We start from the raw sequence: 24,128 nt of genomic DNA on the forward strand, positions 1-24,128 counted from the left end.
TTTTTGAGTTACAATCTAAAAAATCAATACCATACCACCAGTCTTTGTTTCTCCCCCCACTGCTTTTAACTCTTGTTCACAATGATCAATCTTCTTGTTCAAGGTGCAGACACACATTGCGGCTGTTGGTCTGATTAGAGTTGTGATTTGGACATCACCAGTGATTGGCCTTTTCAGTCTGAGCCACTGTAGATAAAATTTGTTTTTGGTGTTTTGCCTTTTGATTCAATGATACCTGTTGCTCCCATTAAGATGGCTTTTACAACTGGAGATGGAACTGCAAACGCCACTGGGTTGGAGAATCATGACTAATGAAGTAAGCCAAAAACAACAAGATGAAGTGCGGTGTATGCACCTAGATTTTAATCAACCTCACTCAACTCACCTCCAACTCACAAATTCACTTCAGTTTACACTCTGTTTCCCATATGTCTCTTCTTCTAACTTTAATCCTAATTTTGTTTCACTCTTACAGACTTATTGCAACATAAGGGGGCAAGGTAAATTGTTTGTCTCTTTCTGTTGATGCAGACACATGCTGGTATTGGTTTTCTGGTGGGGTTTGTCAAGTTAAACTGTCTTTAAAAACTCCAATTTGCAGCGCACCCATACGATATCTGCTGAATTTAGCATTGTGTGTGCTCATCTGCGTTTTTTGACACACACACACTCCCTGGTGCATTGCTCTCCATTTGGAGTTATGTGAATTGACTTTCAGCAGCCACCTGCCGATGCTGGGGTTCATGGCTTTGGCCTGATGTGCTGTCATGGGGCTTTGATGCCTTATCATGTAACCTCTCTGAGACACTGGGAACACCTGTCCTTGCACTCATAAGGCATGCTAATACATGGGTACACATGGTGGCCTGCTGCCTGACCTTGCTAGGACAGCAGGAGTCATTGGAGAGACAGGCCATTGCGACCCTGCAGGACACAATGTGGCATATGCTCACTCCATATAGCCCTTAACACATGCAGCATAATCAAGTTGCAAGTGAAAAAGGTCCATAAATGTTCAGACGGACTACACATGACACTTAAGTCAGACCATTAAACACAAATTTGAGCAAACAAAAATCAGATCATCATTTTATTTCAAAACCTTTTGTTAAGAACATCCCTTGGAAAGATGACACTCCTTTGCTGTTGGTAACTGGAGGTAATTATAATGTACAAATAAGTGCATGTGAGGGTCTTGTTTTTAAATGTTGCAGCATTTTGTTTTGCAGACAGTTTTCTAAGAATTTGCTAGAATACCACCACACAGCATTGACTGTAGTGGAAGATAAACACTGAAGTGGTCAGTTAACATGATAACGTGTAATTACACTCTATATTAACCACACACAGCGCAACACATTCAGAACCCAACAGGTTTTCTTCACTTGTCTTGTCTGACCATCGAGATCTATTCCTACACTCACAATCTGTTTGCACATGCAGAGGTAACGGACATCTGAACAACCACCTCCCAGGGAGACACAAAGACAAGCCTAGACACACACACACACACACACACACACACACACATCTCTGCCCTGCCAAACCTTGCTATAATAACCTCCACAACCACAAGAGTTTGCGTGTGTGTTTCTGTTTGTGTGGGAAGAGGGATATTATTGTCTGTCTCTCCCCTGCTCCTTCCAAGTGCACTTTTCAAGGTGCAGGGCTTGGTATCTCCATGGCAACAGCAAAGCGGTGGTGAGGGAGGAGGTGGTGGGTGGTGAGGATGAGGAGAGGGGTGGTAGGTTTGGTAATAGGGATGTTGCTGATGTGTTGAGGGCGGGCGGGGCTCCTCTGCTCACAGAGATGCATGCCGGGTACACAGAGTTGGGAACATTGTGACATTTTCATGTTTTGTGACAACGTGGGCTGAAGGCAAACAGGGTGTGTGTGTGTGTGTGTGTGTGTGTGTGTGTGTGTGTGTGTGCGCGCATGCGCGCATGCACGTGCACGTGCGCGCATTCTCAAACAGCTCTGGGGGGATCTATGCACTGAGAGCCCAGGTGTGATCTCGATGCTTGGTGAAAGATGACCTCTCACTGTAACCCACACACACACACCCTTTCTCTCTCAGTGGAGGATCTGTGTTTGTATAGCGGAGACCTCCAGGTATTATTGGGCTGTGTTTGCATGTGCATGTGTCCATGCTGGCCTAGATATGTCCACCTCTGTTCATTTTTCTCCACTTTCTCTCTCCCTCTCTCTCTTTTGACCTTTACTCTTCTTATCGTTCTCCAACATCCAGTTCTCCTTTTTTCCAAGCCTGATGATCTTTTTCAAAAATCCTTTTCAATATCAATTTTTGCCGTTTTCCATTTTTCACCTTTTGTCCTGCTCCCGTTTCCCCCGTCTGCATCCTACCTAGGGCCTCTGCTGGTATGTGTGGCATCTCTGCAGGCTGTGATGCAGAAAAATAAACTTCCACACAACTTCAATAGCTGAAGGAGGGTAAAACATGATGTTTGCAGGATTTGTTAAGACAGACACTAGTCTATTCATTATCTTTAATTATATGTTGCGGGTTTGAAAAAGTGGACTTGTCTTAGCCGCATAGGTGTGGTGGACTGTAAACACACTTAGCGATTTATGTTCAGTGGCGTTGCAGTAAGCAGTGAGATGTTCATACATTGCAGTGAAAAGTAAAGATGTGGAGGTCAGGGTAGAGGATGAGTATGAGTTTGCATATTGTGTGGTGTCTCTTACTAGTCTTGAGCACGTCAATTTTGCTAAAACCTCAATCTTTCCCAAGTGGTTTTATGTGTCATAACCTTGGCCATTCTTAGCTGCCATGCACAGATTTTGCTAGAATAAAATATCTGGTATGTTGCAGAACAAAACCCCAAACTAAATGTATGTCAGTGCTGCTAATTAGTTGCAAATTAATCTAATTTCCAGGAGATGTAATGTGAGATGAGATTCACATTTCAAAAAATGTTTAAAGGTTCCATGGCGTGAAAATTTCAGTTTTTTTAACATTAATATGCATTCCCCCAGCCTGCCTATGGTCCCCCAGTGACTAGAAATGGCGATAGGTGTAAACCGAGCCCTGGGTATCCTGCTCTTCCTTTGAGAAAATTAAGCTCAGATAGGCCAATCTGGAATCTTGCTCCTTATGAGGTCATAAGGAGCCCCCTCTCTCCTCCTCAATAGCTACAGACACAGAAATGGCACATACTAAGGAAAGCTCATTGTGTGACTGGCTCTAGTGGCTGTAATTCTGCACCAAGGCTGAATTTTGGGAAAGAGACTTCAGACACAGTATTAGAGGACCACTAAGGTCTTTATAAAAGCATCCAAAGAGCACCATGTCATGGGACCTTTAAGTTACAGCAACAAGATTGAACTAATCTTAGTAGAAAAACTTAAAAGAAACATTGCCTTCAGAATGGCTTTACTCCTACTATGTTGCTGGCATACAGGTCTTAATAGTGCATTGTAAGATGCTGGATGATTCAAGAGACGGAGGTGGAAATTTATTCAGTCTGCTCTCCGGAGCTTCCTGTAAAAGTTCAGTGATGATGTGGCAGCTGAGAAATCCCTGGAGTTTCACTTTGTCCTGTAGTCCATGAAACCGCTCCTAATTAGAGGGAATGGCCATCACAGTATTAAGAAAATCAGAGTCTTGGTTGACGCCACGAGGTCAAGTAATAGTGTATATGGACATACTGTATGTGACATCACGTTGTGTTCAGATCAAAAAAAGCGATCCAGCGTTTTGTCGTAGGTCTGTGCGGCGGGGAGATTGTCTATGAAACAGCTTATTTGTGTGACTCCTGTTGAGTTCTTTAACCCCCAATGTAGCATGAGTAGACTTTATATTTCACAATTACTGTTTTCCGTCAGACCGTTTATAGATCTTGGCGTTTTCGACGCACTTGAAGGCAGCTTTGTTTCACAGAAGAGAGAAGAAAGAACCAAGAGATGAGCGAGATGTCGCAAGTGCTTTGTTGTTGCAGGAAACTTTCTGCTATTACATTCCCGGGCAGTTCAGTGATTGTTTCTTTTTTTCTCCCCATAGCATTTTGAAACTTTATTGTGGCAGCAATAAAAGCAGTCATGGTTCCTCATTACTGTATGGGATTCTCACCAACAGGGTAAGCGAGCCTCCATGAAGTGTAGCTCCTATGGAGCCATTTTGATGCTACCTAGCACTCACCTGCCGTTAGCTTTCCCTTGACTGCCATTCATTTTGATGTCACTTTGACAGCAAATAACTTTACATCTGAAGTGTTTAAAGACTCTATTTGTCCATTGTTTATTTCTAAAGAAACATGACAATGTCTAAAAGGCTCCATTACCTTGTATCTCACGTTACAGCTCCGTAGCGGACGTTTTTGTAAAAACAACTTAACGATTGTATCATAACCACGCGACTTTCTGTCACATAGAGGAACTACCGAACAATGCAGGAGAAGCTTGCAGGCAGGTTTGCCTTGCAGGTAGGTTTGCCTTACATTACGTGTTTAGGTTTAATTACTAGTGTCAACAAGCATTTTAGTTTGCAATAATAAGCCTGTGGTTACATTGTCTCCTAACATACGTTCTCCGTCTCTGCAAGATTGGGAACGATTGATATTTCTCTTGGCACAGCTACCAGAAGACGTAAAATTTTCAGACAGGCTGCTCACGTCACAACTATGTCTTTAAGCTCATTTGGGGGCTGCGCGGTAATGCTCAGCTCTCATCGGAAAAGTGCTTTTCAGTAGCCTTTACTGGTCTCCGTTGGAAACAATGGTGTCACATTGTCAGTTTCATACCCCTGATTTCCATCAACTTTGGAATCAATAGGTTTCCATTAAAGTCATTGTGTGTATTTTGCAGAGCAGCTATGTTCCAACTCCGTCCCAGCTCCAGCGATTTGCAACCCTCCAGAGCAGATAGGCTCAAGAGCTTCTATTTTTGCAGGATGCCGGTGAGCTCCGCAACAATTCAGCAAAGAACAGATTTCGCGGGACAGGTAATCAAGCACAGAAACAAAATAAAACATCTTGTTCAACTCATATTTCCCTGCACTACACCTTGAAAATATTATAATGGGTGAAGACAGGCCTGAAGTCAACTGGTCAGAGGTTTAGTGGTTCTGATTGTAGAAACCACATCCTGTCACATTGCGCAATCATAAGTGAATTTGCAAGATCTTGTGGGTCCTTGTGACTTCAGCTGTCAGTCATGGCCGCAGCCGTTCCTCAAAAAATCCGGACATTGTGGGTATGGAAGGACAGCAGAGCACGGAGCAGACATGCAGTGGAGGCGATTCGCAGCCATTCGCAGTATAACCGCAGTTGGTGGAAATCCAGGGTTAGACTGTCTATGATTCTCACACCGCCTCGAAGCATAGCTCAAAACACATGGACAAGTCTGATCTCCGGTTACATGATTGTCCACCGCAGAAAGACGTAGGGTTGCGTTTAATCAAAAGTTGAGTCCATCTCAGGCCCGCTGCGTTTTTTTTGTTGCCCCTGCGGCAAACCCTACAGCAGCCTAAGCCCACTACCTCCATTCAAAATGAACGGAAGACCTGCCTTTTTGCCGGACTGTCTGACAGCTGACGCAGGCTGTCTGAATGCAGCCTTAATCATAGGTGTATTAAGACTATTTTTAGTATTTTAGTTTGGATTTACTGCTTTTTGCAGTATAACTGAAACCAGAAAACCTTCTGTTGCAACTATTAGGTGTTTGAAACCAACGCACCTCCACAGTGTTGCCATGCCACTGACACAGCCATTTTTAATCAACTGATTAACTGGGGGTGGGGCCATGTGTCTTACTTTGAAATGTTTGTTCATGTACGGTATATTAAGAAAATAAATGGACCATAAAGAGCACTTCTAATTCCGTCTTCCTTGAACCAAAGATGTCTTGCTAAACCTTAGTCAATAGAGGTGAGGTGAGCCATCAGCCACCAGGGCTGAATGTGATGCGCTGAGAGACCTGCCAATCAAAGCAACCACTAACACTAACACTAACAAATACTTCTCTTGTTTGTTGATCACACTTTTTCACAAAACACACACATTAGGATATGTGAAATTTAGTGGAAATACTACTTTTTTTGTTTAAAGATTATTTTATTTACTTTATTTGAATAGAACAGCAAAGACATGAAAGGGGAGAGAGAGGGGAAGTGAAATGCAGCAAAAGGCCACAGGTCAGAGTCAAACCCACGTCCACTGCGTCAAGAAGTTAAACTTCTTTACATGGGCGCCTGCTCTACCAGGTGAGCTATCTAGGCGCCCAGTGGGAGTACAAGTGCATTATTAGCTCTGTGTGGCTCGACAGGCAGGGCCTTGCTTTGCATTAATTGCTACAATGAGCATGCTAACATACTCAGTGAGTAATACAATACTAACTTCTCTGAACAGAAACCAGAAGGACATTTCACATAAAACATATATTTTGATAGAAAATTCAAATTTCATGAATGACATTGGACCCCTCTAAGATCAACTTTGTGTTTAGCATTTTATTAAATGTCAAGAGTGGATTAGAAATAAATTTCAGATCAATGTCAACACCACAGGCTGAAGGGTATCGCCTTTGTCTAAACTTATACATATTTTCTGATGTAATTATAACCACAGGAGAGATTTTATGTATATATATATATATAGATAGATAATACTTTATTCATCCCACATCTCCCTTGTTAAGCAAACGAACAAACAGGCAAACAATAGACAATGTGCAAGAAGGACTGAATGAATGTAAAGTGGCACTGAATAAAAGGTATTGTAAAGTAAAGTGAGGAGGCCATATTTCAAAAAATGTTGCAATGTAAGTAAGTGACGTGAAATTAAATTGAATTATATGTATGTGTCTATTACACAAAACATCTAAGAATAGTTACAAATAACCAGTTTGTTTGTTCCAATATTTACTAAACTTCAGACATTAATATGGTAGGTGTATTAGAAGTTAAAAATGCTATACTAATATTACAATAGTGACATGTCAATCACACATCTAAGGTGATGTGCACGGAAGGCACGACATGTGTAGCAGCTGAATGCAAGGCCACTAAGACAATTATTTAGTTACACATTTACAATTTGTAGTGGCCTGTTGCTTTATGTTACTATTTAGGTGACCTTGTATGCCTTTGGGTAGAACAACAACAAGCTACACTTTACCAAACTTACTAAACTGTGCAGAAACATCCTTCACAAGAGAGTCTTAGTTGTTTATTAAACTCTTACTGACTTTACCTGCAAAGAGACATCAGTTTTATTGTAAATTAACCCCTGCTGAATATATTGATTAATTATTTGATTAGTCAATCAAATCATCTACAATTTATTTGATAATCAAGTAATTAACGGTAATTTATCAAGGACAAATCTGTTTGCTGTTCAAGTCTTTATTTAATTGTAAATTATTTTTGAGTTTTTGACTATCAGACAATTTAAACATGACACCTTGAGCATTCAGAACTCACCATTATTCATAAGCTAAATGATTAATTGATTAATCAAAGAAAATAAGATGAAATAAAAGATTAACAAAAAATGTAAAAGATTGATCGCCCTGTTGTGGACTTATACATCTGGGACTTGCAGCAGTACTGACTTTAGTTTGACATGTAGGAATTAACAATTAACAATTTTGATTGATCATTTTATAATTCCTGCTCTGTGTAAGACCGTCTTTTCCCATTTGTATACACTCCTTTACACACTGCAGTAGATGGCTAAACAGATTAAAATTACCATCCTGCCCCCCCCCCCACTAATCTGTCTCTGCCAGTGAGCTTTACCTCGCTCTTCATGGTGTTGTACAATAGCTGACTGTAATTACTACGCACTTTGTCATTATTTGGCCCATTGTGATCATTTAAGCCTGCTCTGCTTTGTCTTTTGCAGTTTTTGTAGCCAATGAGATTTGGCTTATTTGGAGCTATTATTTTGCTTTGTGTTGCCTTTAAAACCTGACACCTAAGACTATAAATAAAATCTGATATTTTTGAAGTTGACATAGTTTATTTATAAGTGGGATTCATTGTGATACCTGGTTTTGGTATTACTTCAAAAATAGTTAGGCCTAATTGAGTTTTTTTTTGTCATTGTCCATGTTATATTCCATTCATGTATTTTTTTTTAAAGAAAAGCAAACATGAAACCATTTCTGTTCTTATCAGTTGTTCGCCTTGTGCTGCTCAGCAGTGCTAGCAACAATCTCAGATTAGTGGTCAAGAGGGGTAAATGATGTATTAAATGAGGGCAAGCAGGTTAGGGCTAGTAAGAATTGTTCTTCTGTCTGTAAATTGGACCCTTGGGCCCTATGCGGTTCCGCTAGTGAGCCACACGGGGCGCAGCTGCTCACCCAGGCCGGGACACTTGACGGGATATTAAAAGTTTAGGCAATGCTTGCAGCACATCGGGGATCAGCGGAGGGGAGAGTTGAACAGTAGTTTTCATACCAGAGAGCGCGAAAAAGTTGCAAAAAAAAAAGAGGAGTTGTGATAAAGCAGCTTGTCCGATAATTTCCCTGCATTTCGTGTCGATGCGAGCTGTCAGCGGGCCTGTCAGTCAGTCTGTCTGAAGCACGGCCAGCGCTCTCTGAAATATCCTCTCATCTACACAGGAAAGACACACAGGCAGTGTGTGGGCGCCCGGTGCCCGGTTTGTGTGTATGTGTGTGTGAGCGTGTAGAGTCTGGGAGTTGTCAGAGCAGGCAAAGAGTGGGGGAGCACGCACAATGTGAGAGAGGAGTTGAGAGAAAGAGACATAGGAGGAAAGAGAGGAGGAGAGTTGAGTTAGAGTGTGTGAGTGGGAGAGAGAGCGAGAGCGAGAGAGAGAGAGACCTCGGTGGAGAGCAAGAGAGAGAGAGGGGAGGAGAGCTCCGTCTCTCCCGGTGCACTTGGCAGTCTAGTTGCGGGCTGCTGTGCTGTTGCTGTCGTGGCGTGGCTGGTCGCGCCAGGCGGGGAACTTCACCACACTGGAGCCCGGAGTCCCACTCTCTCACCTGCGCAGTTCGGAGCTGCCATGGGTCTCTCGCCTGGATTTACTGTCCTAATTATTCTACCGGCCTTTCTGCTGCACACCAGCGGCCTTTACATCGCCAGTAGCGTTGGTACGTACAGTAGACCTAATGTTTTAAACGTGGTCAGTGTTTATGTTGTTCTACGTATCTGCTGATCTCTTATCAGCAGGGCTGCACGGGGCTCTCCATGCGCTCACTGGAAGTCTGGAGCTCAGCGTAGCTCGGCAAAAACACTGTCCGGTTTCCTTCTTGTGTCTAATTTTTGGCATGCTTTTGCAGTTTTTTAAAACAACATTGTAGGACGCGTTTGCAACTTCTGTGCGTCCTGCTGTGTTTGCAGGGTCTTTCTGGAGGTCCCTCAGCGGTGCAAGCAGTGTTGTGATATGCTTTCTCCATCCAGTGGATAATGTTATCTGGGGTGTAAAGGGGCATCAGTTTACTGTCGGATTTTGCAGGGAAGTAGCCTAACATTATCAGATTTTGCCGCTGTCGCATTTATCGATCTGTCACAGAACGCTGGAGTCGGATGTCAGCCTATCGATCACACTATTATCAAATCATTCCTCTGGCATGGAGGCTCAAGACACATTAACAGTGTTTTGGGATTTATCAGCCAGCAAACTTTATCAAAAAAATAATAATACCAAGTGCACCTGAGGACCACATAGACTATGAGATGATAGCATAACTGTCTCTGACTCTGATGGTATTGACACCTTAAAGTGGCCTTAGCTGTGTGTGTGTGTGTGTGTGTGTGTGTGCGTGTGCGTGTGTGTGCGTGTGCGTGTGCGCACGCACGCAGGGAGCATTTCTCAGGTCGCCTAAAAATGCACCAGTGTTGTCCCAGTCCCTGAAATGTGCCTTAGCCTAATCCAAGTCAATGTCAGAGGCTTGAATTGTCTTTAGGTGTCATCACTCACAGTGCATCAATTAGTATGTAGTTAATTTACAATAATGATAATTTAACATTATGATGATGATTATAGGATAAATGATTGCAAAATACATTCCAGTGTGCATCATATAGACAGCGCTTAATAAGAGGGTTTGGTTTTCCTTTTTTTTATTCAGTCTGTGTGGAGGTTATAGAAATCCCTGTCCTCGATCGAGCAGCCTGACAGAGAGAAAACAGCGTGAGAAAGCCGCAATTAGCACCTTGATCTTGTGCTGGCTTTCCTGTTGACGGTAGAAGGGCACAGAAGGTGTCAGAAGCGCAGCGCGCACTGCTGAGGCTGCCGTTTGCAAACGCACAGTGCCGAGCACCGGGGTCGCCTCTGGGTTCATGGGTGGGGCTGTGTGTGTGTGTGTGTGTGTGTGTGTGTGTGTGTGTGTGTCCGACTGAATAAACACACACCTGAAGGAGGTCTTGCAGTGAACGAAGGTGTATTGGCATTGCCAGTGAATAGGCATATTGACCTGAGGGCTGAGCTCCATGGGCTTTCACAGTATTTTGTATCTCCATCTTTACTGCGATTGAATTACACAAATTTTGTGTGTGTGTGTGTGTGTGTGTGTGTGGACTGGACTGAGGTTACTTTTAGAGAGGGTGTGTGAGTAAAAGGTCAAGGCTTTTATTTCTTTCATTAATTATTATGATTCAGAATAAAGAATAAATCATTTCATGGCATGCTTGACAGTTTTCTAATCCCTTATTTTTCCTTCCACCTCTTTTTTTCTTCCTTCTATTCACACTGCACACATGACTCCCCATTTTCTCCACTGTTTATGCCCCACACTTTTCCCATGACATCTCCTCCTCTCCATGCTGTGGTTTCTTTTTCTTATCTTCAATCTTTGATTGTCTTCCTTCTCGTCCATTTCCACATTTTCATAACAATTTTTCCCTTTCTCACCGGCCCCTGCCTCATGTTCTCTTCTCTCCTCTCACCCATCATCCCCTTTCTCTCTCCCCTTAACTGTCCTGTTCCCAGACTCCCTGCAGCATGTCCTGGGGGAGTATGGACTGGTGAGGCCGATCCGTGTGGACGCAGAGGGCCGCTTCCTGTCACACGCCGTCTCAGCTGGCCGAATGGCAGGAGGGCAGTCCCGTAGGCGCCGGAAGAGGGAGGTAGGAGTAGGCAATGATGAGTGGGAAGAACCAAAAGGAGAGCCTGTGGCCTTTCGGGAAAGGCTTTACTACAACGTCACCCTCTTCGGCCGGGAGTTCCACCTGCGCTTGCGCCACAATGCCAGGCTGGTGGCCCCCGGAGCCAAGATGGAGTGGCATGATGACAGCGACAGCGCCCAGCACTCTGAGCCACTGCATGATGAATGCTTGTACGTTGGGGACATCACAGACACACCCGGAGCCACTGTGGCTATCAGCAACTGTGACGGCTTGGTGAGTGAACAAACCTGTGTTAACTCTTATCTGTCTAACTGCTCAAATGTTTACTGAGCTCGCTGTGAAGACGCCTGTGGACAGAAGGCCACAAACTGACACAAGAGAGCAGATGATGGATGTCTAAGTTTGAAGGGGAGCTCTTTGTTTGAAAAAGGTTGATATAACATTTTAACATAATAGCAAAAGCAATAGATTTTTGCCCCTTGACCCCGTCTCTGTCCCTGGTGAGTCTTTCTGGTTGACCCCATAGTTCAGAGGTTGTAATAGGGTCAAACTTATGATTTACACTGCTTTTCTCCTCTAAACTGGTTGTAACACCCAGCCTGCCATGAAAAATGCCTGAGTCACGTTTTCATCCCTCTATCCTCTGCCCCTTTTAGTTTGTTAATGTAAAAGGAGGAATGGATTATTAAAACAGTACACTGATATTTCACAGATAACCTCAATATGTATGATATCTCAGCACAATTCTTTTAGAATAACATTCAGCTGGCTTGTAATGCTCGCTATTTGCCGACAATAAAGCCTTGGACAAATAGCAGACACTACATAAGCATTTGAATTGAAGCTGCCACCATATAATATTTTGGTTGCACAACAGTTGCTGAAATAGCCTGAATTGTAAATGCTTTTAATAGAGCAGACGATGAATAGAGGAAAAGAGATGGCAAACAGTTGGTGAATGGCTGTCTGCAAGGGAGAGAAGTGAGAGAAAGATTGTGTGAAGATTGTGCACAGGAACTGCTGAGATGAGAGGATGTAGAAAGATGGAGACCAGTGCCCAGAGGATAAGGTGTAGGGGACAAGTGCAAGAGATAAGCCTTGGGGCAGGGTAAAAAAATTAAATAGGAGTAAAAATGGGCAAAGCATGTGTACTGGGAATGATGAGATTGGGGGGAGGAGTTCCCCTCATTAGGAAGTGTTCATTAGTTAGCCAGATCAGCCCGCCACTGGAGCTGAGTAGCAGCGACTGGATCCGTTTAGGGTTGAGGACACAGGGGACTGAGCAAGCAGCTGAGAGAGCAGGCAGGGAGCCAGGACAGCACAGGCCTGACATGCCCACTTAGCCTGACACCAGCCAGCAGCAACTCACTGCTACTGCTGCTCGCTCCGGCCCGTCATTCTGCCATTCTATTGGCAATTCCTAGGAAAGATGGCTGTCAAAGTGTAGATAAATAAATAAATTAAAGATTACCAGTTAGCACCTAAGAGGCTGAATGCCCTGCCAAGATTTAAAAGGATGGGATCACATGTTTCTAAGTCTGTCTGCCATATAATAATACTCACATGGCCATGTGTCGTTGAAACAGTGTTTGTTAACTTTAATAATTGTTGTGTTACGAGCAGGTCTCCATTTTGTTTGTATCATATACATGCACAAGGATGGAGATGTATGCACACGAGCTTGTGGGCAACGCAATGCACAGTATTGCTGCCAGTTTTAGACTTTTCCATTGTTGGACAATTGGTGGTGGTAATGTAGCAATCCACCACCAAATTCAAAAGAAAGAAGAAGACTGCAAGTTTTATGATGAAGTAAATGCATTTAACACAGCTGTTAGGCCTCAAGGATTCACACAATACATTTTGGTGACAAATACTGTATGTTTACAAAACTGCACAGTGCACCTTTAAGTGCAGTCAAAGCTAATATAAAACTTTAGCAATCCAAGTTAGATGAACCAAGTGGCGTTATGGTCTGTTTAGTACAAAATTCCGTCTTTTTTTTTACAGTCCCTCCACCACAGTTCAGCAAGAAAACATTGAACGATGAAACAAATAAGGAATTTTATTCGAAAAAGAATGTAATATATAAAAATAGTCACTTTGTCTAACGCAGACTGCTGATGTATTTATACTGGCTCCAGCTAAATTCCTGCTGGATAAGGACTGAGGATGTTGTCCCCCAACGGTTACATTAAAGATTCATTAGAAAGGGATCTCTTCAGGGCTCGTATGGACAGAAGGAATTATGAGCATGTGAGTGCTGTGAACAATGTGAACATATCCTTTAAAATCATGCTTGTTGAGGCTGTTTAGAATTTGCCTTGTTAAAATTGCTGAGGAGTAAAAGAATGTCGTTAACAATGAAATTGTATTGGACAAATTATTCATCAGTGCTGGAATTGCCACACCAAATAGTCAAAAAAGGAAAAGTCCTTTTATATAATCACATTAGCGCTGTCCACTTATATTTAATTTGTTTCTCGGTGCCTTTGAGCAACTCCTGTCATTACTAATCAATTCTTACAACCTCCTCAGGCATGCCAAGAAATTAGAGATGCACCGATTCCAGGATTTGGTTCCGGATTTGGCTGAATATTGGGTTTTTTGACTGGGTTTGGTTTCTGCTGAACCTTTTCCCACCGAACCCTACGCTTGCACTACGCGCACTACGCTGGTTGATGTCATGACGCCGCCGTTTATTACTGGAATGTGTTTACGTAGGTGGACCGTTCAATGCAGTAGGCTGTGAGAAAGTGAAAATGGAACTTGTAAGAAGAAAAAGTGTTGTTTGGCAGTATTTTAAGTCAAAAAAAAGCGATTCAAGTCGAGCTACATGATAAATTTGCAATGCCGATTTGTCTCGTGGTGACGAGGAACCTAAATATTACACAACATCGCCGCTGTTAAAACTTTGCCCGTGAAATATCCGAAAGAATACGAAGTGTGCATTAAGGAATCTACAGACAGCAGCAAAAATGCAGCAACTTGAGGTATTGCAAAGGAAGGACAGTCACAGCTGTTAACCAGACAGTGCCTCACCCGGCTGTCAGCTGTTCTCTCGGTAAATGAGTATCCGTACCGTGGGAGCAGAGCGACTGAACTGCCAGCTGCTGCTCGTTAGCTAACGTTAGCTTTCTAAATTCACCCACCCAACATGCCTTCATCATCCACTGGTTAGCGAAAATTTGGCAATAGCGATGTGCTTTCCTGAAAAGAGCGTGTGAATTCAACATTAGGTTGTTACATGTAACTATTTTAAAAGCTTTGGACAGGGACGTAGCCAAAAATTCTGGGCCCTGTAGAAAAGCATTTTCTATGGGCCCCTCCCGGCATCCACAGCTATTCATTCTAGCATCCTTTTGGGCCCTCCTCACATGAGGGCCCTGCGTACTGGGTCCCCTTTTTTCCCCTCAGTCCGACACCCCTGGCCGTGGACGTTGTTTACTTCATTAATGTGTTTACTGTGTTTATGGACTGAGGATGGGAGTAGAATTCGGTACTCGGATTTGGCAGGATCTTAACCAGTGGATTCGGAATTCGGCAAACCCCAAAAATCTGGATTCGGTGCATCCTTACAAGAAATATAGCCAAGCTCTGTCAGGTTCTGTTGAAGCTCTGCCCGCATCTGCTTTTTTATAGCCTGCTCTGCCCTGCTGTGCCCACTTCCTCAGTGACCCAACCACCTGGTTAGAGCCTTTTCTGCCCTGCGTTGCCTTTTACAGCCAAGAACCTCTTGCTGGCTATGATCCAAGGTGTGTGATGAGGGGAAGGAGGAAGAGAGCCAAGACGGGGGCAGATAGGGTTCAAACCAAAATACAAGAAAATAATAATAAAGAGGCAAAGGAGGGAAGATGAAGAGGGCAAAGAAAACTTTTGAATTGACTAATGACCTTTGGAGGGAATTGGATTCCTGTGAACCGAAGCTGTGATTAGCTGGTTAGTTCTCTGGATGGTTGAGGGGAGGCAGCACTCTTTACAGTATGAGGTGTGTGTGTGTGTGTGTGTGTGTGTGTGTGTGCGCGTGTGTGTGTGTGCGTAGGACTTATGTGGATCGTTGAGTGTCAGCAGAGTGGCTTTTCATTTTTCTAGAAGAGACAGAGAGATATAGTGATGGGAGTTATGGCTATTATATTTCTCCTTGCTAGATAATTCTGTCATTGTGACGTGCTATTAGGGACTGTCACACTGTACACAGGGTGCTTACAATGTCTGATGCCAGGAATGCAATGACTTTCACTTTGGAAGTTCATTAATTTTCATCAAATAAATCAGAGCCTCTTGTATATTTAAGCTTTTTTTCAGTTTTAATGAAAGTCGGTACTTCTGCTGTTTATGAACATTGTTTACTAGAGCATAGTCAGAGCAAGTTCTCAGTCATGATTTAATTGTTCAAGTGGTTTTATCATTTATGTTGCCACAAGCACACAGAGATTCTGTTGAGAGGGATTAGTATTATTATGTGACCATTTCAAAACTCTGAATGCTCAGCATGCACCAATGTGACCCAGCAAAAGTTAAAACACAGAAAGAAAGAAAATAATCTTGAATAGACCATCTTCAGAAAAAATGCAATAAGTTAAATTGAAAAGTATGAATAGACAGAAGGTAGTCTCGCATTGCCAGACCTACCTCCACAGCGCTACGGAGTAGGGTCTGGGTAGTCCGCATAAGATTCCTCGGTAGGATAAAAATGTGCTCTGGTTTATTGGCATTTCTTTAAACCAATCACAACCGTGAATCATGAATCGGGTGGCGCTAAGCGCTAGATGGAGCAACGGTGCCGCTGCAAAGTAGCCTCTGGAAGGAACTTGTTTGGGTGGAACATGTGTACGTTCAAAGGTTGTTTTAGTCATGCAACAGAAAACTCAGATTGGACAGATAGTCTAGCTAGCAGTCTGGATTTACCCTGCAGAGATCTGAGGACCAGTTAACCATAGTCCTCATAAATCGACCAGAGCTTAGAATGCCAACACAAAGAAAGGGGAGGGACAGCCGGCAGAATTTCCAGTGGCACCGGAACTACCCCGTAAATAAAACATCGTTGACATAGACTAGACCGGGGTCTTCAATGTTTTTTAGGCCCATTTTAAGGGACCCCTTAATTTTTAAACTTAGCTGCTATCATAGTGGCTACCTTATCAATAGTAAGCTTATCTTCAATGTGTTAATATTTTTTTTCACAAATAGACCAATTTATCTTTAATTCATATTATTGTATATGTTTTCAGAAATATTTACATTTTTGAAATAAGAAACTTAAAAAAAAACTGGACTAGACAGAAGGTAATAGAGTAAAATAATTTCTAAAAGTTCTAAAAGTGTCATCTTCCACCAACAATTACTTAACCTTCAAACCATAAACACATACAGTGCTGCATATCCAGATATCTATCTCTAGTGAGGTGCCTGTTTTCCAGATGGGCCACAGCACCCCTTATAATCAGCAACTTCTGACAAATTCTAGGGCAGCTTCAGGTTCCCGTGGGAACAGGAGGTCACACAGGTCTGTGTAGCTGATAGGCGTACACGGGGAAAAGCCAGAAATGAGATCCAGCTTTATTTCCAGCTGAAATGCGATCCCGATGGGTGACAAGTGATCTTCATGACTAAGAGTTTGTAACGGTTTACTCATAAAATTCAGGTGGGTGCACACTTGGATGACAGCACACAGGTTGTTCATTGTACACTTTCATATGTGCACACTACACACCTTTGCTGAAGTGGGAATCATGTGCTCCAGCACGCGCCACACCTACTGTATGGTCAGATGCTCTGACACACAGCAGGGACGGACAGCAGCCAAAGCAAAGTTCCCATGAACCAAATTTACCTCGCTGCATGACAAAAACCTGTGAACACATTTCTCTTGATGTCTCCACCCGTCACTCCTTTCGCTCTTTACCTTCTTTCACTCTCTCTGTCTCGTGTTTCTTGGCCAGCAGCGGTAGCAGCAAGCAGGCGAGCTTTCCTAATGATGGTATTAAAAGATAGTCAGGAAAATGACAGAGAAAGCGAGAGAAAAAGAATGTGGCAGACAGCTTTTTGCTCCCCAACACCCACAGATTCAAAAAAGAAAGAGGCAGTGTTCCTTTAGTGAATTGTCTTTTGTCTGTTTTTAGCAGCAGCTCTGCTCCCAAGTGTTGCTCAGACAAGTGGTGTTGAGGGTTAAGGGTATTGCCCCCTGGCTATGCATTAAAATGTTAAGAACCAAGAAGGTGGATCTGGGTGTTACTAACTTAAGGATATTTGTTTTATGCCTGCTTTTTGCATAGTATGTATATCATCATTAGCTGGCAGATAATTAGCCCAGATCCTGTGCAGGTCTTGCCTTTTGAATATTCTGATATGCCATATTTATGTATGGCTGTGTTCTTCAGTCTGTTCATGTGTGTTGTTAGTGCACAGTAGGAATGCTGGAAGGCAGCGTTGTTATTTTGGTGTTTTCATTGAAAAGATTCAACAAGAACAGAAAGGAGAAACGCAAATTTTTCCCAGCATTGACAGGTGTCTTTTCTGTGGCGGGTGCATGGAAATGGCACATTCTTTGCAAACACTATACAAATTGCCTTTCAGGGTAACATTACTAATTTAATCTAATGATGTTGTGGTTGCTATATGACTACAATTAATAAGGTTTAAACGGTACTTAGCATTACAAAGCCACTAAACATACACACTGCACACGCCCAGTTCTGTGCCAGCAGAGCTCTTTGTCATGTGTGAGTGTGTTGACAGAGGGGCAGGCCATTCACAATAATAGCCCCAGCACTACTCTAAATGGCAGCAACACAGATACTTGCGCCAGCCATGCCCCTGGAATAGGCTCAGTCATTACCTCCGTAGTGGGAGTCAATAGAAAAGGCAGCCCTGGGCTGAGCCAACCCATCCATTCATCTATCCAGCCCGGCAGTTTAGCTTGGTCAGGCGTGGCAGCTCACTGGGCCCTACAGTGTGTTATTCCACCCCGGGTCACACGATAAGCAGCTCTGAACTGTAATCAGCTCAAATTGAAATGATGACATCAATTACAGCACGGCTCACAGCTGTTGACCCCAGCCCTCACTTGCTGTGTAGAGGAGACTGCGTGTATGTTGAGGAAACAAAAAAAAATGGAGGAGTGATGGTTGAGGAACGCCTGCAGGAACCGCATGGCTGGAAGGAGGGCCGGGTGTGGAGAGGCCAGACTGCTGAGGCATGGTATGAATGGAGAGACAGACAGACAGCGAGCGAGAGAAACATGCTCTCGGTATCTGATTGCAGGTTCTACCCCTGCAGTGTAGCTCCACTCAAACATACAATTACTCAATCTAGAGCTATTATCAGACAGAGAGAGAAAATAGAGGAAGTGAGGGTGGGAGAGAGAGCGAGAGAGTCAGACAGACAGAGAGCAGGGCCATTCTGAGGAACACTATACAGAGCAAAGGAGTGCTTTTACCAGAGCTGTGATTACTGCCGCTCACTCAGTGCACTTAACCAGCCCCCTTGACTCTCTTTGTCTCGCTCTCTGTCATTCACAGAGTGCTGGCTCAGAGCACACGGTTTGTTTGAGTGGTTGAAATAACAGGATTCATTCGAGAAAATGGAACAGTGGAACCCCAATGATTATAGGGAAACACCTCTGTGATGTCACGATAACAGCAGGTTGTTTTGATACTAAAATCAGCTCACGGATATTATGCAGTAATGAGGATGGAACGTGTTTCTTGGATTCCATGATGTCATGGTGATATCCCAGACTTTGGGCTATATGTTTAACAGTGCAATGACCAGTGCGTGGTCAATGCTTGTTATTTTGGTTCATATACTACGTGAAGTGTGTTTTCCTCTAAAGGTTAGTAATGTGGAAAAAAGGGTGTACAATAATGATTGATGAATTATTTTCTCAGATAGTAACATTTTTTCTGAATTCATAACAGCTGCGCCAGTCACAATAGCACATGATGAAATTACTTTACCTCCATCCCAATGTAGTGTAGGTGCAATTATGTTGTTTGAGAGGTGCAGAGTGGTGAGCCGTATATATAGGAAAGGCAGACTACATACCTTTGTACATTGAGTTTGTGTTTTTGTGGGTACCATGTTAATCACAATGATCCAAACACATTGTGACTCTTCTCCCATGATTGCCATGTGGACAGTGGAGTGCAAAACACCCGAATTTCAAATGAATGAACAAAAAGCATTTCATGGTCTGAACAAAGAATGAATTCCATCGTGTCATTTTGAAGAATCAGGGATCACAATTAGAAGATCAATTGTTTCATGGACCAAAATAGTTAATTCTCTAAAGCCCAGCTTGCCTGTCAGTCAGTCAATCAGTCAGCCAGCAAGTCCCACAGACCGCAGGGCAGTGTGGGAAACTGATTGATGCTATCCACATCAGCAGTTCTCGAGCTAACAGGCCCCGTATGCCTCTGTGGAAAATCTTGGAAACAGTTCCAGCGTTTTAACAAACCTTCTGCCTATCTAGCCCTGGCTGACCCAGCCCTCCTGTGGCCGCCTCGTTTTACCTCCCCGCCGCCACGCATGTGGCTTCATACTCTTGGAAACGCTTTTTAGTGTAAACTGTAAAAATGTTTTGCATCTTTTTGTGTGATTGTCCAAACGAATCCTCTATAGCACTGCCTGAAAACGCACTTTTTCCGCCTCTTCTTCTCTGTTTGTTAGAGAATTTTTGTAGCAGAAACAACGCCCCCTATCGGCCTGGAATATTAAGCAGCGTGTTGAGTCCTTTGCATATGGATCCATTTGGACGCAAATACTAATAAATAATTTTTTTTAGAAAAAGATTGTTTTTGTACCTGTGAACTTAAAGTTTTCCCCATATAATCCTAAAAAACACATCACAACATGAGAGAGAGTTAGCATGAGAAAGAAAGGAGGGTAGGTGGAGGAAAATGACAATAACACAAATGGTGAGGGAGGAAGAGCACGGTGGAATCTTAATGTGCCCAAACCTAAACAAGAACAGCAGCAGCATCATCATCATAACCGTCGCCACCTGCTCCGTGCTCAGTCTGAAGGGATGGAGTGTATGGAGGGAGGGAGGAGACACTCTTCTTGATTAGCATGAAAACCCAAAAAAATCACTTTCCATTGTCTCCTTCTCTCAGCTAAGTTCAATAGCCTGCTTCCAGAAGCTAGTACACTTCTCTTATTGATCATGGATATTTTATGTTTGCCGGTTGCTTTCACTGCATGAGTGCATACTTAAACCCCCTACACTCTAATTCTAATTAGTTAAATTTGTTTTTCCACTGGATTGAATTGTTTAGCAGTCTCATTTGTATTTTCTGTTTGCATGTTCCTCAATGGAAAGAAAAACAAAACAGAGCTTGTCTGTATGTCTGTCTACATCTCTGTCTTTGTGCATTAGAAAAAAAAAAAGCATTTTGCTTGGCGCTTACTGCAGCAGGCAGCTAAGCCAAGAATCGCACCTCATAACAGAAACTCACACCCTCCTCATCTAACTAGGCCTGCCTGTTTTTGTTTTCTGCAATAGAGAAATAATCACATTTTCTCTCCCAGTGTATTATGTTTTTTTTTATTTTTATTTTTTATGGCCAGTGCACGAGGACCTCGGGAATTGTTAGTGTACCAGCATATGTAATATATTATATAATAATATATTGTATTCTAATAACTGACTCTGTGGGGGCTGGAGTGAAGTAGCAGAAACAAAGAAACACATCTAGCACTTTGATCACAGTGACTGATCGTCTGCCAGAGTGTACAAGAAAAGCTTTGGATACTGCCTTACAATTATGTAATCCGTTTGCCAAATGTCATGGAGACTCTGAGATGACCTTGTCCATGTATAGCTCTGTGTGAGATTGAGTTACTGTGTAGTTGGGCTTCAGAAGTGTGCTGGATGTGTCTTCTGGATCAGCAAAGTCAATCACCATCAAGGACTTTATCAACACCCAACGGTGGGGGATAAGGTGATATTTATCACAATATATTTATCACAATAGTAAGAGATTTGAGAACCTGACTGGTAGGGGTGGGACTCACCAGAGGTCTCACGATACGATATCATCACAATATTTTTGTCATGATACAATATTATTGCAATTTAAAACGATTTGCAATATTCTGCAATGTTCCCAAAAGGAAACTTTATCAACATCTGTTTTATCTAAAAAGATAAATTTTTCTGTTTGTTAATCTCACTTCAATTTTATTGCTGCAAAATATGATTGTCGAGCAGACAAACTAACAAACACATATATAATAAAAGATCGAAACTTGGCATTTATGTATCAATACAGTATTGCCACAGAAAATATTGAGATACTATGCTGTATCGATTTTTCCCCCACCCCTACGGACCAGAAATAATGCGAGCTGCAACCAGAAAAGCTATTTAAATACGTAATCACACAAAAAATAAACACAATCCTGTCAGTCAAAATCCTTCTGAATCCCACAGTGTGAAGTGTTTAAAGCGTATATCTTATTCAGTCGTTAAAATCCCTCATTTATAATGATACCAATCAGAATAATGTCTTTTGCTTTTTAAAAAGCAACAGCATGTGTGATTAATTTGCACATTCCCAGGAAAAGGTCTAATTACGGGTGAAATGTTTGCATGTAATGGTAATGCTGGTAATGCTTCAGGTGATTAGTGCATTTTGTGATATTTGGAATCTTTGTGGCACATAATCTTCTTTGTGCTGGACTTTAAGGGACATTATCCTACGTTTTACCACACACCTGGCGTACTCATCTCTCCCATGTAACTTTCCAACCTCTGACCCCTGGACAATAGCATGTGGTGTGTTAAGCTCACTCCTGCCCCACTGTCCGTTTTTGTAAAGGGGGCTGTCTCCTAAAAGACTGATTGCCTGGATGCAGCTTAAGTTCTTTAGTTACTGTGCTGGGATTGGGTTAGTACGTTCTCCAAATCCACAATTTGATTTGACTTTCAGTTTTGAAGTCACAATTCCATTTTTGATTTACACATTTTCTTTTCAACAGTGGCTGCCATGCCACAATAAGTGCCACTAGATGGCAGAAGGGTGCATAACAATAGCAGTTTTAAAATGTTACAAAGTTACAAAATGAACAAAGTGCAATTGAATGCACCATTAGTTTGGCGAGATGCACATGAACATGCCATGAAGTAGCGGCTAGGGTTTTCTGGAAAAGAGCAGCTGCATGCTACCGGTAAGCCAACTTTACCATGTGTCTTTAGCTGCATGCTACAAGCCGGTAAGGTGCGCTTTGGCTGCTGCTGTTTTTATCTTCGAACGTGCACAAGTAGGTGGGGGTGTAGTGAGAAAAAAAATGGGGCGATCACAGATCCTGCTTCTGATTATGATAGTCAAAATTAAAAGCTCATTTCGATCAATTTTCATGATCAGTGTTTTATATAGTATATCTACAGTATACATATCGCCCAGCCCTATTTACAAGTATCTGATTCAACCCTCAATTAGCCTCTGTTCTATTGAAGTGTCCTTGAGCAAAAGTCCTTATTAGCTGCTTGCTTACTGCTGCATGTAGCCAATCCAGCCTCTGGCCTCCATGGAAAGAGGAAAGGAATGCCGATCAGGGATCAATAAAGAAGCATGTTAATGTTTTCAGAAGGTTGTCAAGGCCCTTCTACACTGTTATGTCATCGGTGTATGTCAGGAGTGTGTGGCTTAGTGTGTTACAAAGTGCATTAAGGTGCGCAACTATTAAAATAAGAATAAGGGCTTAAAAGATAAATTATTGAATAGCTCTGCTGTCAGACTTAGTCTATTATTGGTTATGTTTATGGACATAGGCAGCATTGTGCATCCTTGTAACTTTTAGCCTCACTAACACACACACACACACACACACACACACAGCGTCATGATTGACAGCATCACAAAGGGACATTTTTTTTTTCTCAGAGGCTAATCCTCTGCCTCTCTATTTCACACACACTGACACACTGGGGAGAAGGGACTTATTGTCAGGTTGTGCTCTATCTCCACAGTTCATTTATAATCCTCTTTCTCCATTTTTGTACTGTCTCCTCACTTTTTCACCCACTCCTACATACTACACCACCACCAGCCGGACTGTAAACTGTATAAGTTCAAGGCTGGGATCTACCACACAGGTCCACATTTTGGCCACATCAACAAGACTGCATGTGAAGCAGGCTAGATGTTTTTTTTTCCCTTGGTTTATGCTCCTCCTCTTCTCTCCTCTCCACTCCTCTCTTCTCCTCTCCCAGCAGCGGGGTGTATGCTTGCAGGGCGGGTGTGTCTGCAGCTGACTCTGATGCGATTTGACTGCGCCCTCCTCTCTGTCCTTTTTGCTGGTGTAAAGACAGTGTGAAGCCGACATCCACCTCCGTCTTTTATCCCTTACCATCTCTTCATCTCTTTTGCCGGTTGGGGGGGGGGACATTTGTTCTAGGTCTAGTTATGTGTCTATCTTCTCAAACTGTCTCTCTTTCTGTTTGCATGTTGTGCATAGGCCCGTATGGAGGTGTTTGTACCTTTCTCTGTGTCATTATTAGCCATTTTTTTCAATTCAACTGAGCACGAAACAGAAAAATATTTGTGCCAAACATGACAATACGGTAAATCAGGAATAACAGCTGTTCAAATATGAATCTCTTCAAGAAGATTAAATCAATAAACAGTCCAAATAAACATGATAATGATTAAACCTGAAAGGAAACCTGTTCCATCTGATATGAGTGGATTTGAATTTTTGTGTGGCACTTTTTAAAGTATTGATAGAAGTTGCACATGAGGGGCGAGGTATTTTAGATCACATTTAATCCGGAAATGAGGGAAGTATGTTTTCTTAATATTTTGGCTGTATTTGCAGAGCACACATTTCTTTTGAAAGCATGGTGACCTCCCAGTTAGTCCTTCTATGGCTGCGTTGGCCTCTTTCCACAACCACTCCTAAGTGATAAGAACATTACCAATGTTCTTATCTGGTCAAGGAATTTCTCAGTTTTGGGCCAGTCACAATGACCAGACAGTCTTCCACTGTGTATATCCTGTTTAAGGCCAAGTACATTCTCCTTTTTTGTATTTCCTTCCCAATACCACTGATATTTTTTTATGTCTTTTTGTGT

General features: G+C 42.6%; 1 protein-coding gene across 3 annotated transcripts in view; it reads left to right on the forward strand.

The window, feature by feature from the left end:
- The first annotated feature begins 8,357 nt into the window (after positions 1-8,357).
- The window catches only part of LOC116697403 (A disintegrin and metalloproteinase with thrombospondin motifs 2), a 105,604-nt gene continuing 89,833 nt past the window's right edge, over positions 8,358-24,128 (forward strand). For 2 of the 3 annotated variants that reach the window (XM_032528752.1, XM_032528753.1), the window contains exons 1-2: positions 8,358-9,072; positions 10,914-11,323. In XM_032528752.1, coding sequence (XP_032384643.1) covers positions 8,985-9,072; positions 10,914-11,323 — 498 coding nt within the window. In that variant the 5' untranslated portion in view covers positions 8,358-8,984. The remainder of the gene's footprint in view (positions 9,073-10,913; positions 11,324-24,128) is intronic. The other variant, XM_032528754.1, reaches the window with a different exon arrangement.

The sequence above is a fragment of the Etheostoma spectabile genome, chromosome 10 (genome assembly GCF_008692095.1).
Source record: "Etheostoma spectabile isolate EspeVRDwgs_2016 chromosome 10, UIUC_Espe_1.0, whole genome shotgun sequence".
NCBI lineage: Eukaryota > Metazoa > Chordata > Actinopteri > Perciformes > Percidae > Etheostoma > Etheostoma spectabile.